At 37.9% G+C, this 22536-nt stretch overlaps 1 protein-coding gene across 1 annotated transcript in view; it reads right to left on the reverse strand.

Moving 5' to 3' along the window:
* PKHD1L1 (PKHD1 like 1) overlaps positions 1–22536 on the reverse strand; it is a 153491-nt gene that overhangs the window by 42035 nt on the left and 88920 nt on the right. Inside the window, exons 51-59 of the mRNA XM_078072084.1 lie at positions 20958–21109; positions 19675–19834; positions 18081–18252; positions 14798–14886; positions 14302–14450; positions 12689–12818; positions 11057–11175; positions 9805–9934; positions 88–261 (exon numbers count right to left, since the gene is read on the reverse strand). Coding sequence (XP_077928210.1) covers positions 88–261; positions 9805–9934; positions 11057–11175; positions 12689–12818; positions 14302–14450; positions 14798–14886; positions 18081–18252; positions 19675–19834; positions 20958–21109 — 1275 coding nt within the window. The remainder of the gene's footprint in view (positions 1–87; positions 262–9804; positions 9935–11056; positions 11176–12688; positions 12819–14301; positions 14451–14797; positions 14887–18080; positions 18253–19674; positions 19835–20957; positions 21110–22536) is intronic.

Genomic DNA, 22536 nt, shown 5'->3' on the forward strand with positions numbered 1-22536 from the left:
ACATGAGATCCTAAAAAGAAGTGTGAATAATTTTAAGAATTGACTGAACATAGAAGAGACCATGCTATATTTCAAATTTGTACCAACCTTTAAATGTCATCATATTCTGAGTGAATGAGCTGACCAGGACACGTGCGCCAAAAGATTCCTTGAACCAACCTGGATAATCTTCACCAAGTATTTTGATGTTCCTACTCAGTATTCCAACATCAGCTGCTAATGTATAGCTCTGACCTGTTCCAGGAACATGGTATCTTTCAGCTGCAACAGAAGGACAGCTAGATTATTACCAATGCTGAAAAATCCCTGTGTTTATTAGTTCCTTTGTAATTCACAGGCCACATAACTTTCTAATATGCATGAATTAATTAGATTTGCACGCTTAAACATACATAGACGGCAGACTGAAATTATGATATCTTTTTATTTTTGTTCTTTCCAAGTTTTCACTTAAATTTCAGTTAGTAAACATACAGTGTAATATTAGTTTTGGGTATAGAATTTAGTGATTCAACACTTACATACAACACCCAGTGCTCATCACAAGTGCCCTTCTTAATTCTCATCACCCATTTAAGCCATCCCCACACCCAACTCCCCTCTGGTAACCATCAGGTTGTTCTTTATAGTTGAGTCTTTTCTTTTTTTTTTTTTTTCCTGTCTTTTTTCCACCACTATGTTCATTTGTCTTGTTTCTTAAATTCCATGTATGAGTGAAATCATATGGTATCTGTCTTTCCCTGATTGACTTATTTCGTTTAGCATAATACTCTTTAGCTCCATCCACGTCATTGCAAATGGCAAGATTTCAGTCTTTTTGATGGCTGAGTAACAATCCACTGTGTGTGTGTGTGTGTGTGTGTGTGTATTACCTCTTCTTTATCCATTCATCAGTTGATGAACATTTGGGTTCTTTCCATAATTTGGCTATTGTTGAAATGCTGCTATAAACATCAGGGTGCATGTGTACCTTTGAATTAGTATTTTTGTATCCTTTGGGTAAATACCTAGTAGAGCAATTACAGGTTCATAGGGTAGTTCTATTTTTAACTTTTTGAGGAACCTCTATACTGTTCTCCAGAGTGGCTATACCAGTTTGCATTCCCACCAACAGTGCAAGAGGGTTCCCCTTTCTCTACATCCTTACCAACACCTGTTGTTCCCTGTGTTGTTAATTTTAGCCACTCTGACAAGTGTGAGGTGATATTTCATTGTAGTTTTGATTTGTATTTCCCTGATGATGAATGATGTTACACATCTTTTCATGTGTCTGTTGGCCATTTGTATGTCCTCTTTGGGTGTTAAGTTTAATAAATTCTTTATAGATTTTGAATACTAACCCTTTATCAGATATGCCATTTGCAAATATCTTCTCCCATTCCAAAGGCTGCCTTTTAGTTTTGTTGATTGTTTCCTTCACTGTGCAGAAGGTTTTTATCTTGATGAAGTCCCAATAGTTCATTTTTGCTTTTCTTTCCTTGCCTCTAGAGACATATTTAGTAAGAAGTTGCTATGGCTGATGTCAAAGAGGTTGTTGTCTGTGTTCTCCTCTAAGATTTTAATGGTTTCCTGTCTCACATTTAGGTCTTTCACTGATTTTGTTTTTGTTTTTAAAGATTTATTTATTTGGGGGGGGGGGAAGAAGGAGAGGAAGAGAGAGAAAGAAGCAGACTCCCCAGTGAGCATGGAGCCTGACCTGAGGCTCAATCTCATGACCCTGAGATCATGACCTGGGCTGAAATCAAGAGTCAGATGCTCAATCAACTGAGCCACCCAGGTGCCCCTGCATTTTGAATTTATTTTTGTGTATGGTGTAAGAAAGTGGTCCAGTTTCATTCTTTTGCATGTTGCTGTCCAGGTTTTCCAACACCATTTTTTGAAGGGACTGTTTTTTAATTTTAATTAAATAATTAAATTTAATTAACATATACTGTATTATTAGTTTCAGAAGTAATTTAGTAATTCATCAGTTGCATTAACATGCAGTGCTCATTATATCAAGTGCCCTCCTTAAGGCCCATCACCCAGTTACCCCATTCTCCCACCCACCTCCCCTCCAGCAACCCTCAGTTTGTTTCCTATAGTTAAGAGTCTCTTATGGCTTGTCTCCCTCTGTTTTCAATTTAATTTTCAATCCCACCCCCTCCGTTCATCTGTTTTGTTTCTTAAATTCCACATATGAGTGAAATCATATGATATTTATCTTTCTCTGACAACTTACTTCACTTAGCGTAATACCCTCTAGTTCCATCCACATTGCTGCAAATGGCAAAATTTCATTCTTTTTGATGGCTGAGTAATATTCTATTGTGTATATATGCCAACTCTTCTTTAACCATTCATCTATTGATGGACATCTGGGCTCTTCCCATAGTTTGGCTACTGTGGACATTGCTGCTATAAACATTGGGGTGCAGGTGTCCCTTTGAATCACTATGTTTCTATCCTTTGGATAAATACTTAAAATAGTGCAATTGCTGGGTCATAAGGTAGCTCTATTTTTAACTTTTTGAGGAACCTCCATGCTGTCTTCCAGAGTGGGTGTACCAGTTTGCATTCCTACCAACAGTGTGAGAGTGTTCCCTTTTTTCCACATCCTTGCCAACATCTGTTTTTTCCTGACCTGTTTATTTTAGTCATTCTGACCAGTATGAGGTGGTATCTCACTATGGTTTTGATTTGTATTTCCCTGATGCCAAGTGATGCGGAGCATTTTTTCATGTGTCTGTTGGCCATTTGTATGTCTTCTTTGGAGAAATGTTTGTTCATGTCTTCTGCGCATTTCTTGACTGGATTCTTCGTTCTTTGGGTGTTGAGTTTGATAAATTCTTTATAGATTTTGGATATTAGCCCTTTATCTGATAAGACATTTGCAAATATCTTCTCCCATTCTGTAGGTTGCCTTTTAGTTTTGTTGACCGTTTCCTTTGCTGTACAAAAGCTTTTTATCTTGATGAAGTCCCAATAGTTCACTTTTGCTTTTGTTTGCCTTGCCTTTGAAGACAGTGTCTAGCAAGAACTTGCTGTAGCCAGGGTCAAAGAGGTTGCTGCCTGTGTTCTCCTCTAGGATTTTGATAGATTCCTGTCTCACATTTAGGTCTTTCATTGATTTTGAGTTTATTTTAGTGTATGGTGTAAGAAAGTGATCCAGTTTCATTCTTCTGCGTGTGACGGGTCCATTTCTGGGTTCTCTGTTCTATTCCATTGATCTATGCATCTGTTTTTGTGCCAGCACCATACTGTCTTAATGACTACAGCTTTGTAATTATAGCATGAAGTCTGGAATTGTGATGCCTACAGCTTTGCTTTTTTTTTTTTTTTTTTAACACTGCTTTAGCTATTCGGGGTCTTTCGTGGTTCCATACAAAATTTAGCATTGTTTGTTCTAGCTCTGTGAACAATGTTGGTAGTATTTTGATAGGGACTGCATTAAATGTGTAGATTGCTTCAGGTAGTATAGACATTTAACAATATTTGTTTTTCCATTCCATGAGGATGGAATGTTTTTCCATTTCTTTGTGTCATCTTCAATTTCTTTCACCAGTGTTTTATAGTTTTCAGAGTACAAATCTCTTACTTCTTTGGTTAGGTTTATTCCTAGACTGATTTCTGTATATTGATTTAGTATCCTGTGACTTTACTGAATTCGTGTATTAGTTCTAGCATTTTTTTGGCAGAGTCTTTTGTTTCTTCTGTATAGATCATCGTGTCATCTGCATATAGTGAGAATTTGACTTCTTCCTTGCCAGTTTGGATGCCTTCCATTCCTTTATGTTTTCTAATTACTGTGGCTATGACTTCCAGTGCTATGTTAAATAACAGTGGTGAGAGTGGAAATCCCTTGAGTGTAGAGAAAAAGCTCTCCATTCTTCCACATTGAGGATGATATTAGCTGTTTTTCATATATGTCCTTTATTATGTTGTTTCCTCTGTTTGTTGGGGGTTTTTATCATGAATGGATATTGTTCTTTGTCATATGGTTTTTCTGCATCTATTGAGAGGATCATATGGTTCTTATCCTTTCTTTCATAAATGTGGTGTATCACATTGGTTTATTTATGAATATTGAATTACTCTTGCAGCCCAGGAATAACTACTACTTGACCGTGGTGAATGATTCTTTTAATGCACTGTTGGATTCAATTTGCTAGTATTTTTTGAGAATTTTTACATCCATGCTCATCAGGAATATTGGCCTGTAGTTTTCTTTTTAGGGAAGTCTGTCTGGTTTTGGTATCAAGATAATGCTGGCCTCATAGAATGAATTCAGAAGTTTTCCTTCCATTTGTATTTTTTGGTATAGTTTGAGAAGAATAGGTATTAATTCATCTTTAGATGTTTGGTAGAATTCACCTGTGAAGCCATCTGCCCCTGAACTTTTGTTTATTGGGGGATTGTGATTACTGATTCAATTTCTTTGCTGGTTATTGGTCTATTCAAGTTTTCTTTCTCCTCCTGTTTCAGTTTTGGTAGTTTACAAGTTTCTAGGAATTCATCCATTTCTTCTAGGTTGTCAAATTTGTTGGCATAGTTTTTCGTAATATTCTAATTTTTTGTATTTCTTTTTTTTTTTTTTTAAAGATTTTATTTATTTATTTGAGAGAGAGAGAATGAGACAGAGAGAGCACATGAGAGGGGGGAGGGTCAGAGGGAGAAGCAGACTCCCTGCTGAGCAGGGAGCCCGATGCAGGACTCGATCCAGGGACTCCAGGATCATGACCTGAGCCGAAGGCAGTCGCTTAACCAACTGAGCCACCCAGGCGCCCAATTTTTTGTATTTCTGTAGTATTGGTTGTTATTTCTCTTCTCTCATTTGTGATTTTATTTATTTGGGTCCTTTCTCGTTTCTTTTTGGTAAGTCTGGCTAGGGGTTTATCAATTATATTAATTTTTTCAAAGCACTAGCTCCTGGTTTCAATGATCTGTTCTATTTTTTTTAATTTCTGTATCATTTATTTCTGCTCTAATCTTTATTATTTCTGCTCTAATCTTTTTTTTTTTTTTTTTACAGAGAGAGACACAGTGAGAGAGGGAACACAAGCAGGGGGAGTGGGAGAGGGAGAAGCAGGCTTCCCGCTGAGCAGAGAGCCCAATGTGGGGCTCGATCCCAGGACCCTGGGATCATGACCTGAGCCGAAGGCAGACGCTTAACAACTAAGCCACCCAGGTGCCCCTATTTCTGCTCTAATCTTAATCTAATCCTTACTTCTCCTGGGTTTAGGCTGTTTCTTATTCTTTTTTTTTTTTTTTAAAGATTTTATTTATTTATTTGACAGAGAGAGACACAGCGAGAGAAGGAACACAAGCAGGGGGAGTGGGAGAGGGAGAAGCAGGCTTCCCGCCGAGCAGGGAGCCCGATGTGGGGCTCGATCCCGGGACCCTGGGATCATGACCTGAGCCGAAGGCAGACGCTTAACGACTGAGCCACCCAGGCGCCCCTGTTTCTTATTCTTTTTCTACCTCCATTATGTGTAAGGTTAGGTTGTTTGAGATTTTTCTTGCTCCTTGACGTAGGCCTGTATTGCTATATACTTCCTTCTTATGACTGCTTTTGCTACATTCTAAAGGTTTTGGACCATTGTATTTTCATTTTCATTTGTTTCTATGTATTTTTTAATTTCTTCTTTGATTTCCTAGTTCACCCATTCATTGTTTAGTAGCATGTTGCTTAACCTCCATGTGTTTGTGGTCTTTCCAAACTTTTTTTTGTTGCTGACTTCAAGTTTCATAGTGTTGTGGTCAGAAAATATGCATGGTTATGATCTCAATCTTTTTGTACTTGTTGAGGCCTGATTTGTAACCCAGTATGTGATCTATTCTGGTGAATGTCCCATGTGCACTTGAAAAGAATGTGTATTCTGCTGCTTTAGGATGAAATGCTCTGAATATGTCTGTTAAGTCCATCTGGTCCAGTGTGTCATTCAAAGCCATTGTTTTCTTGTTGATTTTCTGCTTAGATGATCTGTCCGTTGCTGTAAGTGGGTGTTAAAGTCCCCTACTATTCTTGTATTATTATCAATGAGTTCCTTTATGTTTGTTATTGATTGTTTTATATATTTGTGTGCTCCCATGTTCAGGGCATAAAAATTTATAGTTGTTAGATCTTCCTATTGGATAATTCCTTTTATTATGATATAGTGCCCTTCTTCATCTCTTGTTACAGTCTTTGTTTTAAAAATCTAGTTTGTCTATATAAGTATCACTACTCCAGCTTTCTTTTGACATCCATTTGCGTGATAAATATTTCTCCACGCCCTCGCTTTCAATCTGCAGATGTCTTTAGGTCTAAAATGGGACTCTTGGGCGCCTGGGTGGCTCAGTTGGTTGGGCGACTGCCTTCGGCTCAGGTCATGATCCTGGAGTCCCAGGATTGAGTCCCGCATCGGGCTCCCTGCTCAGCAGGGAGTCTGCTTCTCCCTCTGACCCTCCCCCCTCTCATGTGCTCTCTCTCTCTCTCAAATAAATAAATAAAATCTTAAAAAAATAAATAAATAAATAAATAAAATGAGACTCTTGTTGGCAGCATTTAGATGGGTCTTGTTTTTTTTATCCATTTTGACAACCTATGTCTTTTGATTGGAGCATTTAGTCCATTTACATTCAGAGTAAGTATTGATAGATATGCATCTAGTGCCATTTTACTACTTGTCTTGTCATTGTTTCTGGAGATTTTTACATTCCTTTCTTGTCTCTGTCACTTTTGGTCTTTCCTTTCCACTCAAAGATTCCCCTTTAATATTTCTTGCAGGTCTGGTTTAGTAGTCACAAACTCCTTTAGTTTTTGTTTGTCTGGGAAACTCTTTATCTCTCCTTCTATTCTGGATGACAGCCTTGCTGGATAGAGTATGCTTGGCTGTAGGTTTTTCCCATTCAGCACGTTGAATATATCATGCCACTCTCTCTGACTTGCTAAGTTTCTGTTGAGAGATCTGCAGCTAGCTTAATGGGTACTTCCTTGTAAGTTAGGGACTTCTTTTGTCTTGCTGCTTTTAGAATTTTTTTCTTTATCACTATATTTTGCAAATTTAACTAAAATATGTCTTGGTGTTGGCTTGCTTTTGTTGATTTTGATGGGAGTTCTCTGTGCCTCCTGGATCTGGATGTCTGTTTCCTTCTCCAGCTTAAGGAAGTTTTCTGCTATGATTTCCCCAAATAAATTTTCTGCCTGCTTTTCTCTCTCTCTCTCCTCTTCTGGGACTCTTATGATACAAATGTTAGTACATTTGATGGAGTCACTGAGTTTCCTAAGTCTATTCTCATGATCCATAATTCTTCTTTCTCTCTTTTGTTCTGCTTCAGTATTTTCCATTATGCTCTCTACTATATCACTTATTTGTTCCTCTGTTTCTTCCATCCTTGTGTTCATTGCATCCAATCTGTTTCGAATCTCAGTTACTGCATTTTTCATTTCTGACTGATCATTTTTAAAACTATTTCATCTTTTTTTTACTATTTTATCTTTTAAGGGTCTCCCTGAAGTCTTCCATTCTTTTCTCAACCCCAGTGAGTATCCTTATGATTGTTGCTTTAAATTCTCCATCAGGCACATCACTTATGTATGTTTCCCTTAGATCTCTGGCCATGTCCTTATATTATTCTTTCATGTGGGATGAATTCCTCCATCTCGCCATTTTGTCTAAATCTCTGTCTTCTTCAGTGTGTTAGAAAAGCCTGTTACATGTCTGGCTCCTTAGAGCAATGGCTTTATGAAGAAGAGGTCATATAGTGTCCAGGCCCTGGCACTTAAAGGAGTGTCTCTAGTGTGTGCTGTGTACACTCTGCTGTTGTGTCTTGGCTGCTCTATCCTTCAGGCCAGTCATCTGCAGAGTTTCTCCTTGCCTGCAGTGGGCAGTGTTTGGTCCTTGGCCAGAGTGTGGCAAATTTTTAACTAGGTGTGCTCTGGTCTGCTTGTTAAATGAGACCTGATGCTACTTGCACTAGAACTGACACCCTGCAGACCTCTCTACTCAGAAGACATGGTGTGGGCAGGGGTTTCTGATGGTCTTCTGGGGAAGGGCCTACTGTATTGGGAGTGAGGCACACTTGACCAAGAAGGGCGATACCGGCAGAGCACAGCGGTGTGCAACTTGGTGTAAGCGGGTCAGGCAGCCAAGTGTCAGTGCTGTGCTGTTTACTACAGGTGGCTCTGCATTTATGCTGAGGGGTGGGAGTGGGAAATAGCACCAGGCAGCTCCTTTGTCCCCAGAGAGGAATCATCGTGCATACTGCCTCTCAGGGAAGCACTCCCAGAAGGGCAAATAATCTCCGCACGGTGTGTCCCAGGCATTTTTCAGATCACTGTTTCCACACCATCCACCCCCGGGTTGTATGCCTGCTCTTCTCTCTAGGAGCAGTGCAGTGTCCCCCTGGCTCTATCCTAGCCAAGACTGCTGACTTTTAAAACTCCAGGCTTTGTGGACGTGATGTGGGCAGGGGCCTGTGCTGGCCTTCCGGGGGAGGTCTCACTGCACTGGGACTGAGGCAGGCTTGACCCAGAAGGGTAGTCATGCCAGAGCGCAGGGCTGTGGGACATGGAGCATGCAGGCTAGGCAGCGGGGTGCTGGGCTGAGCTGTATTCTGCAGGTGCCTCTGAACCTATGCTGAGGGGCCGGTGAGGGAAATGGCGCCTGCTGCTCTTTTGTCCATGGAGAGGCATGTCCTAGAAAGCTACCTCTCACAAAAATGCTCCAAGAAGAGAGAACAGTCTCTTTGTGTTTTAGGCATTCCTCAGATCCTGCCGTCTCTGCCCCACTCCCCTTGCTTGCCTGCCTGTCTTCTCTCCAGGAACAGGGCAGCGCCCTCAGGGCTCTATCCCAGCCAATCCCTCGACCTTTAAAACTCCAGTCTTCAAGCCCCACTGCTTGCAAAAACTCATGAAAATCAGCCCCTCTGTTTTCCTTGCCAATGGTTTTGGGGAAATGTTCACCATGTACTCTCCCCTGTGTGCTGTGCACTCTCCTGCCTTTCTCTGCGATCAGGGCTTCCTCCCCTACGCAACACCTGTGATCTGTTTCTCCCCCAAACCAAATTTCTGCACCTCCTACCTTCCTCAGTGTGGCCTCTTCTCTCCTAGTTGTGAACTTTGTTCTGTCAGACTTCAGAATGATTTCTTGGGTATTTAGAATGACTTGATAATTATCTAGTTGTGTTTGAGGGACGAGATGAGTCGAGGGTCCTCGTACTACATCACCATCTTAGATCCCCTCATGATATTTTTTAATTTATAACATGAAATGCAATTAAAAGCATTTCTTCTATTTACACCAAAAAAATATTATAATCAGCAATCTTTTAATAACTATCTTAGATCCCCCCATGATACTTTTTAATTTAGGACAAAGATGCTCTTGAATCAAAGGTTCTCAAAATTCACTGTGCATAAGAATCACCTAGTGGGTGCCTGGGTGGCTCAGTTAGTTAAGTGTCTGACTCTTGATTTTGGCTTAGGTCATGATCTCAGGGTCGTGAGATCAAGCCCTGTGTGGGGCTCCCCACTCAGCGGGGAGTCTGTGTGAGATTTGCTGATTCTCTCTGTCCCTCTCCCTCTGCCCCTCCCCCATCCCACCCCACCCCACACCTGTGCTCACACACACTCTCTCTCTCAAATAAATAAATAAATAAATCTTAAAAAAAAATCACCTCGAAGCTTGCTTAAAGCAGAAAGTGCTAGCCTTGCCCCACAGGATGTTATACAGTAGTCTTTGCTGAATATTTGCTGAATAATTACAAAGGAGAGCATTAAAAATGTGAATATTTCAAGACATTTTAATTACATATCTGTTTAGTTAAAAAACAGCCACTTACCAAGGTGAGTGTAGGAAAGGGTATCATTGAGAATGAGAATTTTCTGGTCATGCAGGATTTTAACGATACTTCTAGTTTCTGTCTGGTGGAAATCATAGCTTGTGGTTGTTATCACAATCTCTTCTCCCTCCTTAGAAAAATTCAAGTGCCAAATTCAGGAACAATTTTTAAAATAGGTTTCTATTTCTTAATAATAACTGTTAAAAAATTCTAATTTAGTTCATATCTGATTAGCAACATGGTATTATCAGAAGGAACAAACTATGGTGATGGGTATTGAGGAGGGCACGTTCTGCATGGAGCACTGGGTGTTATGCACAAACAATGAATCATGGAACACTATATCTAAAACTAATGATGTAATGTATGGGGATTAACATAACAATAAAAAAAAATTAAAAAAAAAAAAAAAAAAGAAGGAACAAACTATACATTGAGGTCTCTAAAAATAAATATGCTTGGGTTTGATCTTTTTTTTTTTATTATGTTATGTTAATCACCATACATTACATCATTAGTTTTTGATGTAGTGTTCCATGATTCATTGTTTGCGTATAACACCCAGGGCTCCATTCAGTACGTGCCCTCTTTAATACCCAACACCAGGCTAACCCATCCCCCCACCGTTTCTCAGAATCCATAATCTCTCATGGTTCGTCTCCCCCTCCGATATCCCCCCTTCATTTTTCCCTTCCTGCTATCTTCTTCTTTTTTTTTTTTTAACATATAATGTATTATTTGATCTTAAGAACTCTAAATTTTGATTTATCTCAGCATTTCCTCAAATTTAATTCAGTCATTAAATAAAATCATAGGCAATATACTTTTTAAAAATTAAATGGATCAAAGCAAATATATTCATATTTTTATTAAAAACTGGTCAGTACAATATTCTTAAGACTTAAAAATATTTCCCCAGACTTTTTCTTTTTACACAATTACTTATTACTTGGTATTCCTGAAATGTGGGAAAGATACACATAAAAAACTTTTTTTACTCAAAAACTTCCCTATTTTCCTTTCATAACTAATATATAAATAATACTCTTTATATATTCTGAAGGCCCTTTAAAGATCCCAATTTTTAAATGCCTGCTATCAGGTAAGCTTTTGAGTACAAGCTAATACAAAATATACATTTCTCATCTGATTAATCCTATGAGAAAGTAAATGTCCATGAGAATAAGAAAGAAACCTTTTTAAGCGGACCCACTATGTGTATTCAGTTCCCACCACATACTATCTCCCATACCTGCCAATCCACAGCATCCATTAGAGATAGGGCTTTGGAACCTGCCTCTGCAGTTTCTGAGAGCTTAGTTTTATATATTGAACGTGGAATTCCATGAAGATCCAGTTCACCAAACACCCCTGAAGGAGAAAAACTTCTATTTATTTACCACATAGTACTGAGTTAGTTGCTAGTATAAAATGAAACAATACACGGATATATTTTAATAAGTGATTGGACATTTTAGAATGAATGGAATGAATTTGGATTATCTGCTCAGGGTGATACAAGAAAACTTTGACCCTCTGACCCACTTCGAGGAATCTGGTCCCTAGAAATTAAAGCCAAGCACAAGGATATGTGAATGAGGATGCCTACTACTATAATATTTGAAAATATTGGAAAACTGGAATAAATCTAGTGTACATCAATAAGAGAATGATGGAAACTAATACAGTAGGGTAATATAGTTTAAAAAGGAAGACTGTTATCTGTAAATATTGATCTGGAAAGATATCCACAACATGTTAACTGAGAAATAAAACTTAGTATCTTTAGTTTGACATGTAGACACTGTTAACTATCGACACTCATTTCCTCATGATGGGGTAGAATTGGAAAGATTTTTTTTTTTTTTTAAGATTTTATTTATTTATTTGACAGAGAGAGACACAGTGAGAGAGGGAACACAAGCAGGGAGAGTGGGAGAGGGAGAAGCAGGCTTCCTGCGGAGCAGAGAGCCCGACGCGGGGCTCGATCCCAAGACCCTGGGATCATGACCTGAGCCGAAGGCAGACACTTAATGACTGAGCCACCCAGGCGCCCCAGATGTATTTTTTTCTTAATAGTTTTTCTTGGTATTGTTTGTGTTGTTTGAAATGTTACTTTTGAAACAAAAAATAAATAAATAAACTCCCAAAAGCAAATACTTTTTCCAGATTGAATTTGTCTGCCTTGGGGCATTTACCAGTGGAGAGCTGACTAATTCAATTCTGATGCCATTTTCTAATGCTCCTCTTTCCTGACTGTCGCTGTTCTAGAAACTATGTGGGAAGACAACTACAGCACATGCTTGTATGTATTTTTTCAATGAATATCCAGCAGCTTTAATAAATGCAGTTAGTAATTATGACCAAATAAACCCTCTTAGTTTCTTTACTTTCCAGGCTTAGATAGGAATACATGCAGCCATACAAATCCAACTGGAAAACAGAAAGTTCAGCAACAGGTATGACGGGATAACGGATAGCAGAGTCAGTTGATCCTCAGATTATTAATACTGTAAGTGGAATAATGTGCAGAAAAGTTACCTTTTAAGGAAAAGGCACCAAAATATGAAAAATTATCCTTGTTTATATAAAGGGAAGACTATAAAGAAAACCAGATTGGGGAAATAATACACATATAGAGAGATTTATGTTAGTTTTGCAGTGGATTACATTTTGGTTTCAAATATACCCACATATACCTATTTTAGTGTGACATGATTTAATTTTAAAAATTTTATTTTTATAATCCTTTATTATAAATAAATGTCTGTAAAAGTTTCTGATACCATAACATCTTGAACTGATAACAGGTAACTTAGTGCTATATGTTTTAAAATAGATTTTCAAAATGGATACGATACTATCAGTATCTGGAAACACATACCTAAGACCTTTGATCCTTGATTTGGTCCTTCTGAAAGGGCCCACTCTGGAGTAGAATGATTTCCTCTAAGAACAATCTGTAATTCTCCTTTAAAAGGGTAATCTTCCCAGCCACCAATCAATCTACCTCCCTGCAGTGAAGCAGAAAATTGTTAATACTTAAAAATTGAGCAGAAAAAAAATTCGCCCATAAAAAAGGAATTAGGAAGATACTGGCAGCCTCTAATAAAAATGAATGAAATCTGTTATACAAAGAACAGTATTGTATCTGGAAGTGACTTTAACGCTGTCACTTTGGGATGGGTAGCTTAAATGACTTTTCCAAGGTCAGATTCAATAGGTACTTATTGTCAGTGCTATACCTAAAACTGAGACCTGCTTACATCTAAACTTGTGCCATTTGGACAGATCACGTTTTATTTTAGCACCATGTGACATATATGAAATACACTGTTCACACTTACATCCAAGCTATGGCCAAGTAGGAGCCCCCACTGTGAATAATAACAGCTATTACTAAATGCTTGCTGATTCCATGTCAGCCATAATGTGTAAGGCTTTATGTATATTATATCATTTGACCTTTACACTAAACCCATGAATTGCTGTTATTATTCTCATTTAATAGGTGAGAAAACTGATGCTGAAAGTGGTCAAATATCTTACCCAAATTCCCAACTGACAGTGAGGCTGAAGGACTCAGTCGTTGCTTTAATTTACCTCAAAGCTCATGCATCTAAATACCAAAATATTGCATATCTTTAAAGCAGTAAAGGCCTATTTTTATCAAAGAAAAGCTACTATACACTTTTACTTTTTTAAAAATTTAGCTGAGATACAGAGAGAGAGAGAGAGAGAGAGAGCGTGAGCATGAGCAGGGGGAGGGGTAAAGTGAGAGGGAGAAGGCGGCTCACCCCTGAGCTGGGAGCCCAATGCAGGCTGGATCCCAGGACCCTGGGATCATGACCTGAGCAGAAGGCACTTAACCGACTGAACCACCCAGGCATCCCTACACACTTTTACTTTTCAACCTAACTTCATAGCTCTTGGTTAGGCCATTCTTTTTAATTAACAATAATAATAGACTGACAGAACAACTCAACTAATTATACTGTTACATGTTCAAGACCACTTGAGGTTTATGAGAGAATGAGGTGATTGTTCCAAGCAGTTGAAATATTTTTATGAATCTTCTCCTGTTTTCCTCATTCCGTCTATGTCCATTCATTTTAAGAAACACTGTTTTCTAAAAAAAAGAAAAGACTTAAAACCTTTTCTTTCTTTCCAGAACTCCTGGGGATTTTCTGGTTCTTAGAGCAAGTTGTGGGTTTAGCTTTACCTAACAGTATACAAATAATTCTACGTAGGATTAAAAATGGGCAAACTTCACAGTAAAAGTAGCATAATTACTCCTTAAGGAATATGTAGCCACCAGTTGAAAGGACAGTGGAAATATGCTGGACTTACATGAGGCTCACGTCTCATGGGTTAGAGCCAGTTGTGTTTTTTACTCACATCGATTGAATATGCTTTCTTATATTTTTTCTTCAGCAAATCTCCAACATCTCAGAATTTGACTAATAAAGGTATAAATTATAAGACCCTCCCTCTTACCTGAAGTGATATGTAGGTAGCATTCAGAACAACTTTTCTGTAAGAAGACTCTGCAGCTCCCACACTGTGTTTATCTTCCAGTTCTAGAACTCCCCAAATAATGAGACTTTCCATTGGTGGAATATCTGTGTCTGCTACAACCCATGTTCCTATAAGAACAATGCTTTAATATAAGAAATATAACATAATTCATACTATAGCTTATAGATAAAAACATGGACACCCTTACCAGTGAGTCCTGGTTTCGAAGTCCGCAACCCTTTTCCCACACAATGACTTATTCTTGACTCTCCCAGAAAATCTATTATCCTTAATAGTCACGTTTAAATCCACATAAAACCCAGAAGGCTAGGTCTGGTATCCAGGACACACTACTAGAATCCATCTCTTCACATTTGCTCTTTTCCCAGGGTGTGTTGCATAGAGGTGGAATTCTAACTTTGTGCTATCTATCGTCACACAAACACAGGCATTTTGTTTATGTTTACGTACTTACCTTCAGGAATAACCACATTTGCTCCTGGGTGAGGTATGGTATAATTATTTTCTCGAGATGATTGCCAGAAAGAATCATTTGACCATAAGCTGAAAAGAGAAGAGAAATAGTTCCATTAAGTATTATCTTTATATACTTAATGACCATCTCCTTATACTAGCTGTTTTGGGATGATAGAATGCAAATTAGAGAATTTATAATTTTGCTAAGTAGGCAAGCTCATATGTGCAATTGGTAGAATACTCAACACATACGACTACACAATGGCTTTTTTTTTTCTCTAAAGAAAACTTCCTTTCCATCTACAATCTGAATCACCTTTTCTCCCACTAAATCCTCATTGTGATACCCTAATTTTGGCTAAAATGTAAATTATTTAATTTCCTTACAAGATTTCACATGGTAGAATGGCACCTGGGTGGCTCAGTGGGTTAAGCGTCCAACTCTTGATTTTGGCTCAGGGCATGATCTCAGGGGTTGTGAGATTGAGCCCCTCTTTGGGCTCTATGCTCAGCGGGGAGTCTGCTTGAGATTCTCTCTCTCCCTCTCTCTCTGCCCCTTCCCTGGCCTGCACTCTCTCTCTCTAAAATAAATAAATCTTAAAAAAAAAAAAAGATTTCACATGGTAGAAACTGAAAAGACATTCATCCTTTGTCCATTTAAAGACCCTTACATATGGTGCTACTGCATGGGGGCAGGGGGCAAGAGGATATGGTCACTAGATTCTGTGAAGGGAGGGATGGAAGGATGGTTTCTGAATTGGTAAGGATGAGTCAATGAGGTTAAGCCCCTGGGATGGGATCAGGGATGGCAGGTCTGCAACCAGAGTGAAGGTTATGTTAAACTGAAAGAGATATAAAAAACCCTTAGAGGAGAGGCAGTCTCTACTTTTCATTGCTATACTTTCCAGAAACCACCCCCATGCAAATTGTTGTAAAGAATATTATTATAAAGTTGATGATATTTTTCCCCATTGGAAAATGTTCACAACCAGAGGTTGTTTCCTGAACTAGTAAAAAATTTTAAAATTCCATGATACAAATTCTTGAATTCTATAAAACAGTCAATATATAGTTTGGTTAAAGTGTACTTGTATTATACATTTGAAATATGTTAAAAATTCTGTTATAAAAATTTGTTTTACTGGGTTTAAAAGAAAGGTCAGCAGTTAATTTAGACTTACAATAATACATTATTTTTCATGAAGCAATTTCAGAGAAAGTTACATTTAATGGCTGTATCTTTCTAACTAAAAAACCTGACCAGCATTGTATGGATTCGATCACTGATTTTACCTAGTTTTTCTCAAGATTAATAGCCTTTCATTCTTATCTCCAACAGCACTATACTATGCACGTTATATATTGTTCTTCTTATTGTGCACTGTTATGATCAATAAAGCCTAACACCTCTTAAACAAAGCATATGTATGTTGCATACTAGAGTTTTATATCCTCATCTTGAGGTACCCATCCTGGATCAAGATTCTGTTTGCTTTCACTGATATCTCTCTGTATAATATAAATTGATAAATCCAATTATAGCTATTTCTAGTGAGCAGAACTCATACCATGGGGGGAAACAACCTATGCTAAGACCTATACATGTAGCATACCAACATATTCCCCTGTCACATCCTGGTCTAGACCAATCTAAATCTATTATGTGTGTAAATGATAAATATTAATTAAATTTTCAATAATTCTATCTACCTTAGACTATATAAGGACTTTTTGGTCAATAACCTTGATGGTGCACGTCTCTAATACAGCTCTCTCAAGTCTTTTCATGAGCCTTCCTGCTTTCTCCACTGTCCCTCTATAATACTGACAGAGTAGCAAAAGTGGTCTTTCCAAAATGTAATCTGGAGTACATTACTTCTCAGCTGAAAATCATTTAAAAGCTTCTTCTATTTCTTAAAACTAACTGCCTGCATGACCCGAATGGTCTGATTTCCACCTGTTTCCAACACCATTTCTAGGCCACTCTCCTCTGCTCACCAGGGTCCAGCCATGCTGTTTTCTCTCTGTTCTTAGATATGCCATACTCTTTCCCACATCAGGGCCTCTGCCCAAGATGCTTCCTGGGCCTAGAACACTCCTCTCCCACCCTTCACATGGTTAGCTCTTCCTCACCCTTTGGGTCTCAGCTGGAATATCACCTCCTGTGAGAGGCTATTCCTAATCCCCCTACCCAAAGGAGGTCCCTGCCATACTGCTCTCTGTCCCAGACACCTCCCCATTCCCCTTATAACCTTTATCACTCACTCACACTGTTTACTCTTTTGTATCTTTGCTTGCTTGTGTTGGATCTGTCTCTTTGGATAGAATGTGAGTGTAATGAGGGCCGGGACCACATCTGTGTTGTTTACAATTGACTCCCCAGTGCTTAGCACAGTACCTGGGCCATAGCAGGTGTTCAAATATTTTTTAATGATCAAATTAATATATCAAAAAATTCAATTATTATTCTTTTGTACAATAGTTACTACTACATCTGTATATTCTGAAATGTAATTCACGTAATAAAAAACATTGAGTTGTGCTTGATGCATAGTAGCAGCTCTTATCATTATTTTTATGATTATCATTTGTCCATAAAGGACACAAATATACATCAAATCAGGATAATACCTCTAAGGGCCTTAAAGACTAGTACCAACCATCACATGCTAGTACCATGATGTATGGTTATTACTATAACTCAAGGTAGAGAGCAATGTTCCACATGAGAAATAAAGGTAAAGGGCTATGTAAGTTTCAAAGATAGAAAAATCATTTTTAACTGTACGAATTAACATATATTAAGGTGTCAAACATTTGAAACAAAATTAAATAAGTTGTGCTACAAGATTTGACCATGACAGTTATTCTAGACAAAGAGACACCACCCACTAAGAAAGCATTGGATTAATGAGGAGACTTTGTTTCTGGTGCTATTTTGGAAGTGTCATCAAGAAGTTTTGTGATCTTGGGTAATTCACTAAAGGTCACTGGCTTCAGCTTTCTCACCTTATAATAAGGGAGTTGGTCTAATAGTCCATATCCAACATTCTGCAAGTCTAAGATTACCAGTAACATTCACACAACATTTTTTGTGCGATTTTTCCATTTTCTCATCAGGGTGGTTATAAGGCCCAAGTGAAGTAATGAGTATGGAAGTGCTTTGTGACTTACAAGGCATTGTGCAGGATGAGGACATTATTTTCTCACCCAAGAGTGACATGTGAAAAGAATTCTATCAAGTGCTATTGAAGGTATTAATAAACAAAAGGCCTATATACTTATATGTGGCTGGTCGCTTCCTGGGAATTGGTTTTCTTGATGGGGGATGTACAGGAAAGCAGTCCTGGAGAATGCAGCAGTAAGCTTGGAAATTAATAATAACATCTTTCACATCAGGATCCAGGGTCCCAGAAATGGGCTGGCTCTGCTGAAGGTCATTTCTTCCTGACACTGAAAGTAAAGTAGTTTAAATTAATATGATATCAAATGTAGACAAAGAAAATGGCAATTTGAAAATATTCTTTAGATGGTGACTCGGTAGAGTTCAAATGTATGGAATACATATGGAAAAATTCTTTTTTTAAATTTTATTTTATTATGTTATGTTAGTCACCATACATTACATCATTAGTTTTTGATGTAGCATTCCATGATTCATTGTGTGCGTATAACACCCAGTGCTCCATTCAGTACGTGCCCTCTTTAATACCCATCACCAGGCTAACCCATCCCCCCACCCCCTCCCCTCTAGAACCCTCAGTTTGTTTCTCAGAGTCCATAGTCTCTCATGGTTCGTCTCTCCCTCCGATTTCCCCCCTTCATTTTTCCCTTCCTACTATCTTCTTCTTTTTTTAACTATAATGTATTATTTGTTTCGGAGGTACAGGTCTGTGATTCAACAGTCTTACACAATTCACAGCGCTCGCCATAGCACATACCCTCCCCAATGTCGATCACCCAGCCACCCCATCCCTCCCACCCCCCACCACTCCAGCAACCCTCAGTTTGTTTCCTGAGATTAAGAATTCCTCATATCAGTGAGATCATATGATACATATCTTTCTCTGATTGACTTATTTCGCTCAGCATAATACCCTCCAGTTCCAACCACGTCATTGCAAATGGCAAGATTTCATTCCTTTTGATGGCTGCATAATATTCCATGTATATATACACCACATCTTCTTTATCCATTCATCTGTTGATGGACATCTTGGCTCTTCCCATAGTTTGGCTATTGTGGATATTGCTGCTATAAACATTGGGGTGCACGTACCCCTTTCAATCACTACATTTGTATCTTTGGGGTAAATAACCAGTAGTGCAATTGCTGGGTCATAGGGTAGCTCTATTTTCTACTTTTTGAGGAACCTCCATACTGTTTTCCAGAGTGTCTGCACCAGCTTGCATTCCCACCAACAGTGTAGGAGGGTTCCCCTTTCATATGGAAAAATTCTGATGAAATGCACATGTCTTATTGAGAAGCACACAGTCAAAACGTCTTGACAATATTTTGGAACTCAAAATTTATTCTTAAATATTTTTATTTCCCCCAAGTAATAAAATAATAGAAATGGAAACAAAATATTTGACAGTTTCCTTTGTACTCATTTCCTCTAATTTTGTGAAGTAAATGTTAGGGCCATCTGTAAGAGTGTTGGCATTATCTCCAAACATAAAATGTAAGTCCTTGACTCAACTCAAGGCCTTTTTCGACATAAATTTAGTCTCCAATCCTTTTACTCAGCAAACATTTATTGAATCCTACTATACAGAGGACACTGTATAACATATTTGCACATTAAGCAATTTTTCTCTTTCTTTAGACAAAGCATTAGATAAAATAATCACTTTTGCCTAATGAATACATACCCAAGTAATATAGAGTACTTGTGTTTGCTTCAAGGTGCCAGTCTCCGTTCTTGCTAGTATTCCAACTCAACGGATTTGAAGAGCCATTCCTCATGTCAATAACATTAAACTTATCAGGATTTTGAGTGAAGTTATGAGATATGATTACATAGTCTTCTTCCTATAAGTGTTTGCCCCCAAATATGATTTTATATGTTAATATCCTGCATAATATACATTAATTTTGATGACATACAATTAGCCCTTATATTTAGACTTAAGTTTTGGTTTTAGTTTGTCATCTTGCATTCATATTTTGTTTAGTAACATTTTATATGTCTATGGCAATAATGCTAACTCTATCCGAAGGCAATGAAAATCTCTCTGTACACACACATACACAGACACACACACACACACACACGTATTTAGAGAATATTTTATTTCTGTAATATTTTAAAACATTTAAAACAATCCTAGGTATTGTTTATGGCTACACATATGTAGTATAACTAGAAGAACATGAATGGGGATGAAAACACCCAATTCAGGATATTGGTTACCACAAGAGTGGAGAGTGGGGAATGAGAAGAGAGTAAGCCATACAGGGGACTTCCAGTTCATCAAAAATGTTTATTTCTTTTTTTTTTTTTTAAGATTTTATTTATTTGACAGAGAGAGAGAGACACAGTGAGAGAAGGAACACAAGCAGGGGGAGTGGGAGAGGGAGAAGCAGGCTTCCCGCCGAGCAGGGAGCCCAATGTGGGACTCGATCCCAGGACCCTGGGATCATGACCTGAGCCGAAGGCAGACGCTTAACGGCTGAGCCACCCAGGCGCCCCAAAAATGTTTATTTCTTACAAAAAAAAATCAAAAGTAAAGATTCACAGAATGTTAGATCCAGATGGAGCTAGGTGGTGGGCACACAGGACTTGGCCCGTCATTGTCTGTGTTTGGTATATTTTAAAATACAATTTCTAAAGCCCTTAACTGGTACCTGGAATATCATAAGCACTCAATAAATGTTAGTTATGATCATGATAATAATAACAGGACACAAGCTTAGTATTATGGGAATATGGCAAAGATGTTGCTTACTTCTGATTCCTACACAAGGTTTCTTTTTTTAGCTTACTTTTTAGACTTAGGGTGGGTCATGAAGTGTGTGCAGGACTTCACCAGGTCAGTATGTGAGGCAAGCACATTCTGGGCCTAACAACTGGTATAAGGACAGGACATAGGTTGCATTCGCATACTATGCAATCATCATTATTAGAAGATGAATTTAATAGCTCTTTGTTTACCTTAAATCCATAGAATGTTGACGTATAAGATATGTTGGTTATGTGATCTACATCTTTAAAATACCAGTTAATGTGCTTTGCATTTGGAATCAGAGCCATCCATCCAGACATATGAGTCAGTCGTTTCTTCTGAAAGGGAACAATGCTTGTGCCTATAGCAGAATACAAAACAAACAAATAACAGTCTTCTCTACCTCTAGAAAATTCCTTTTTTTACAAACAAGTGAAATATTAGCCTAGTTTATGGAAGTCTCTGAAGAGGTCAGAATAGCATTTCATTACTTATGTTCTAAATGTCTTTGTTAACTGAAGGCCCCAATGTTTCATATTACACTTAACTGAAACATAAAAATGCCTTCTCACTTGGAATTCTGAATTGAGATGAAGTCTTTATTCCTTAGGGAAAGAAAAAAATCAAACATGATGATGATTAATGACTACGATGACAAAAGTGCTTAAATATATTAATACAATTCTTTAAATATTGATCTAAAATAAAATTCTGTTGTTATTCTTTTAAGAACTTAAATTAACTCCGAATTTAATTATTTCAGGATCCTTGATTTACAGGATATGCAAATATAAGCTCTAATTCTTTATTAGATTCTCCTGTATTTGTTGAGTTAATCAAAATCTACGTAACAAGTACTAATGTAAAGTTTTGATTTAAAGCTCTTAAGAATCTTGGCTACCACCAGACTTACCACGAACACTGGCCATGATACCCTTAGGTTTGTGAATGACAAACTTGGAACATAAATTACTTGTTATGGGAAAAAATACTTAATTTAGTAATGCTTTGTTCATGAAAGAGTACCTGACAACTTTAGCTAAAGATTTGAAAAGATTTTTTAGAATATAAAGAAGACATGATTAATTGCCCATATTCTATTTTTTTCCTCTCCATCCCCTCTCTCTTTTCATCTCTGATTGAATTTTATGTTAAATTTGCAAACTCTTCCCCTACAAATTTAGGGGGAGAAAGCTAGATGAAAGATTATAAAATAAACTGTCATCCTTTTTCTTTGGAGAATAAGGCAAAAAAGTTCCAATATCAAGGAGGAACAAATTTATTAATTCTTAGGCTTGTGAATTAGCATTACATTTAAAAAAGCCGTGAGCAGGGACTCTAAAAACATACAGTTCCAAAAGACCTGCAGTGTATAAGAAGAACTATGATGATTTGAATTACTCAGCAAATATTCATTCCTTTCCCCTCCTTGAGTGCTGAGTAGACTTCCCTGACCTGTTGATGTTGGGTGATGTGACAGTCATAAACATTTGTGTTTGCTGGATGAAGCTTGCCATCTTGAACCTCTACCATTACAATGCAAAGAGCCTGCCCCAGGTAGTTGGCTCTCCCTTCAGCCTACACTCTGGAATAAACACACGTTTATTGTGTGTTTATTTTTTCAGTATTTACACACTGAATTCAACTTTTGGGGAGGAACAAAGCCCATTGGATCCTCACCTTCAAGCAGAGCATCCTAGCTGAGCACATCCAAGATCAACCAACCCAGTCCTCAGACATGAGAGTGAAAACAATGATTGTTGGTTTAAGCTTTGGGGATAATCCCTT

The sequence above is a fragment of the Halichoerus grypus genome, chromosome 5, assembly GCF_964656455.1.
Source record: "Halichoerus grypus chromosome 5, mHalGry1.hap1.1, whole genome shotgun sequence".
NCBI classification, from domain to species: Eukaryota; Metazoa; Chordata; class Mammalia; order Carnivora; family Phocidae; genus Halichoerus; species Halichoerus grypus.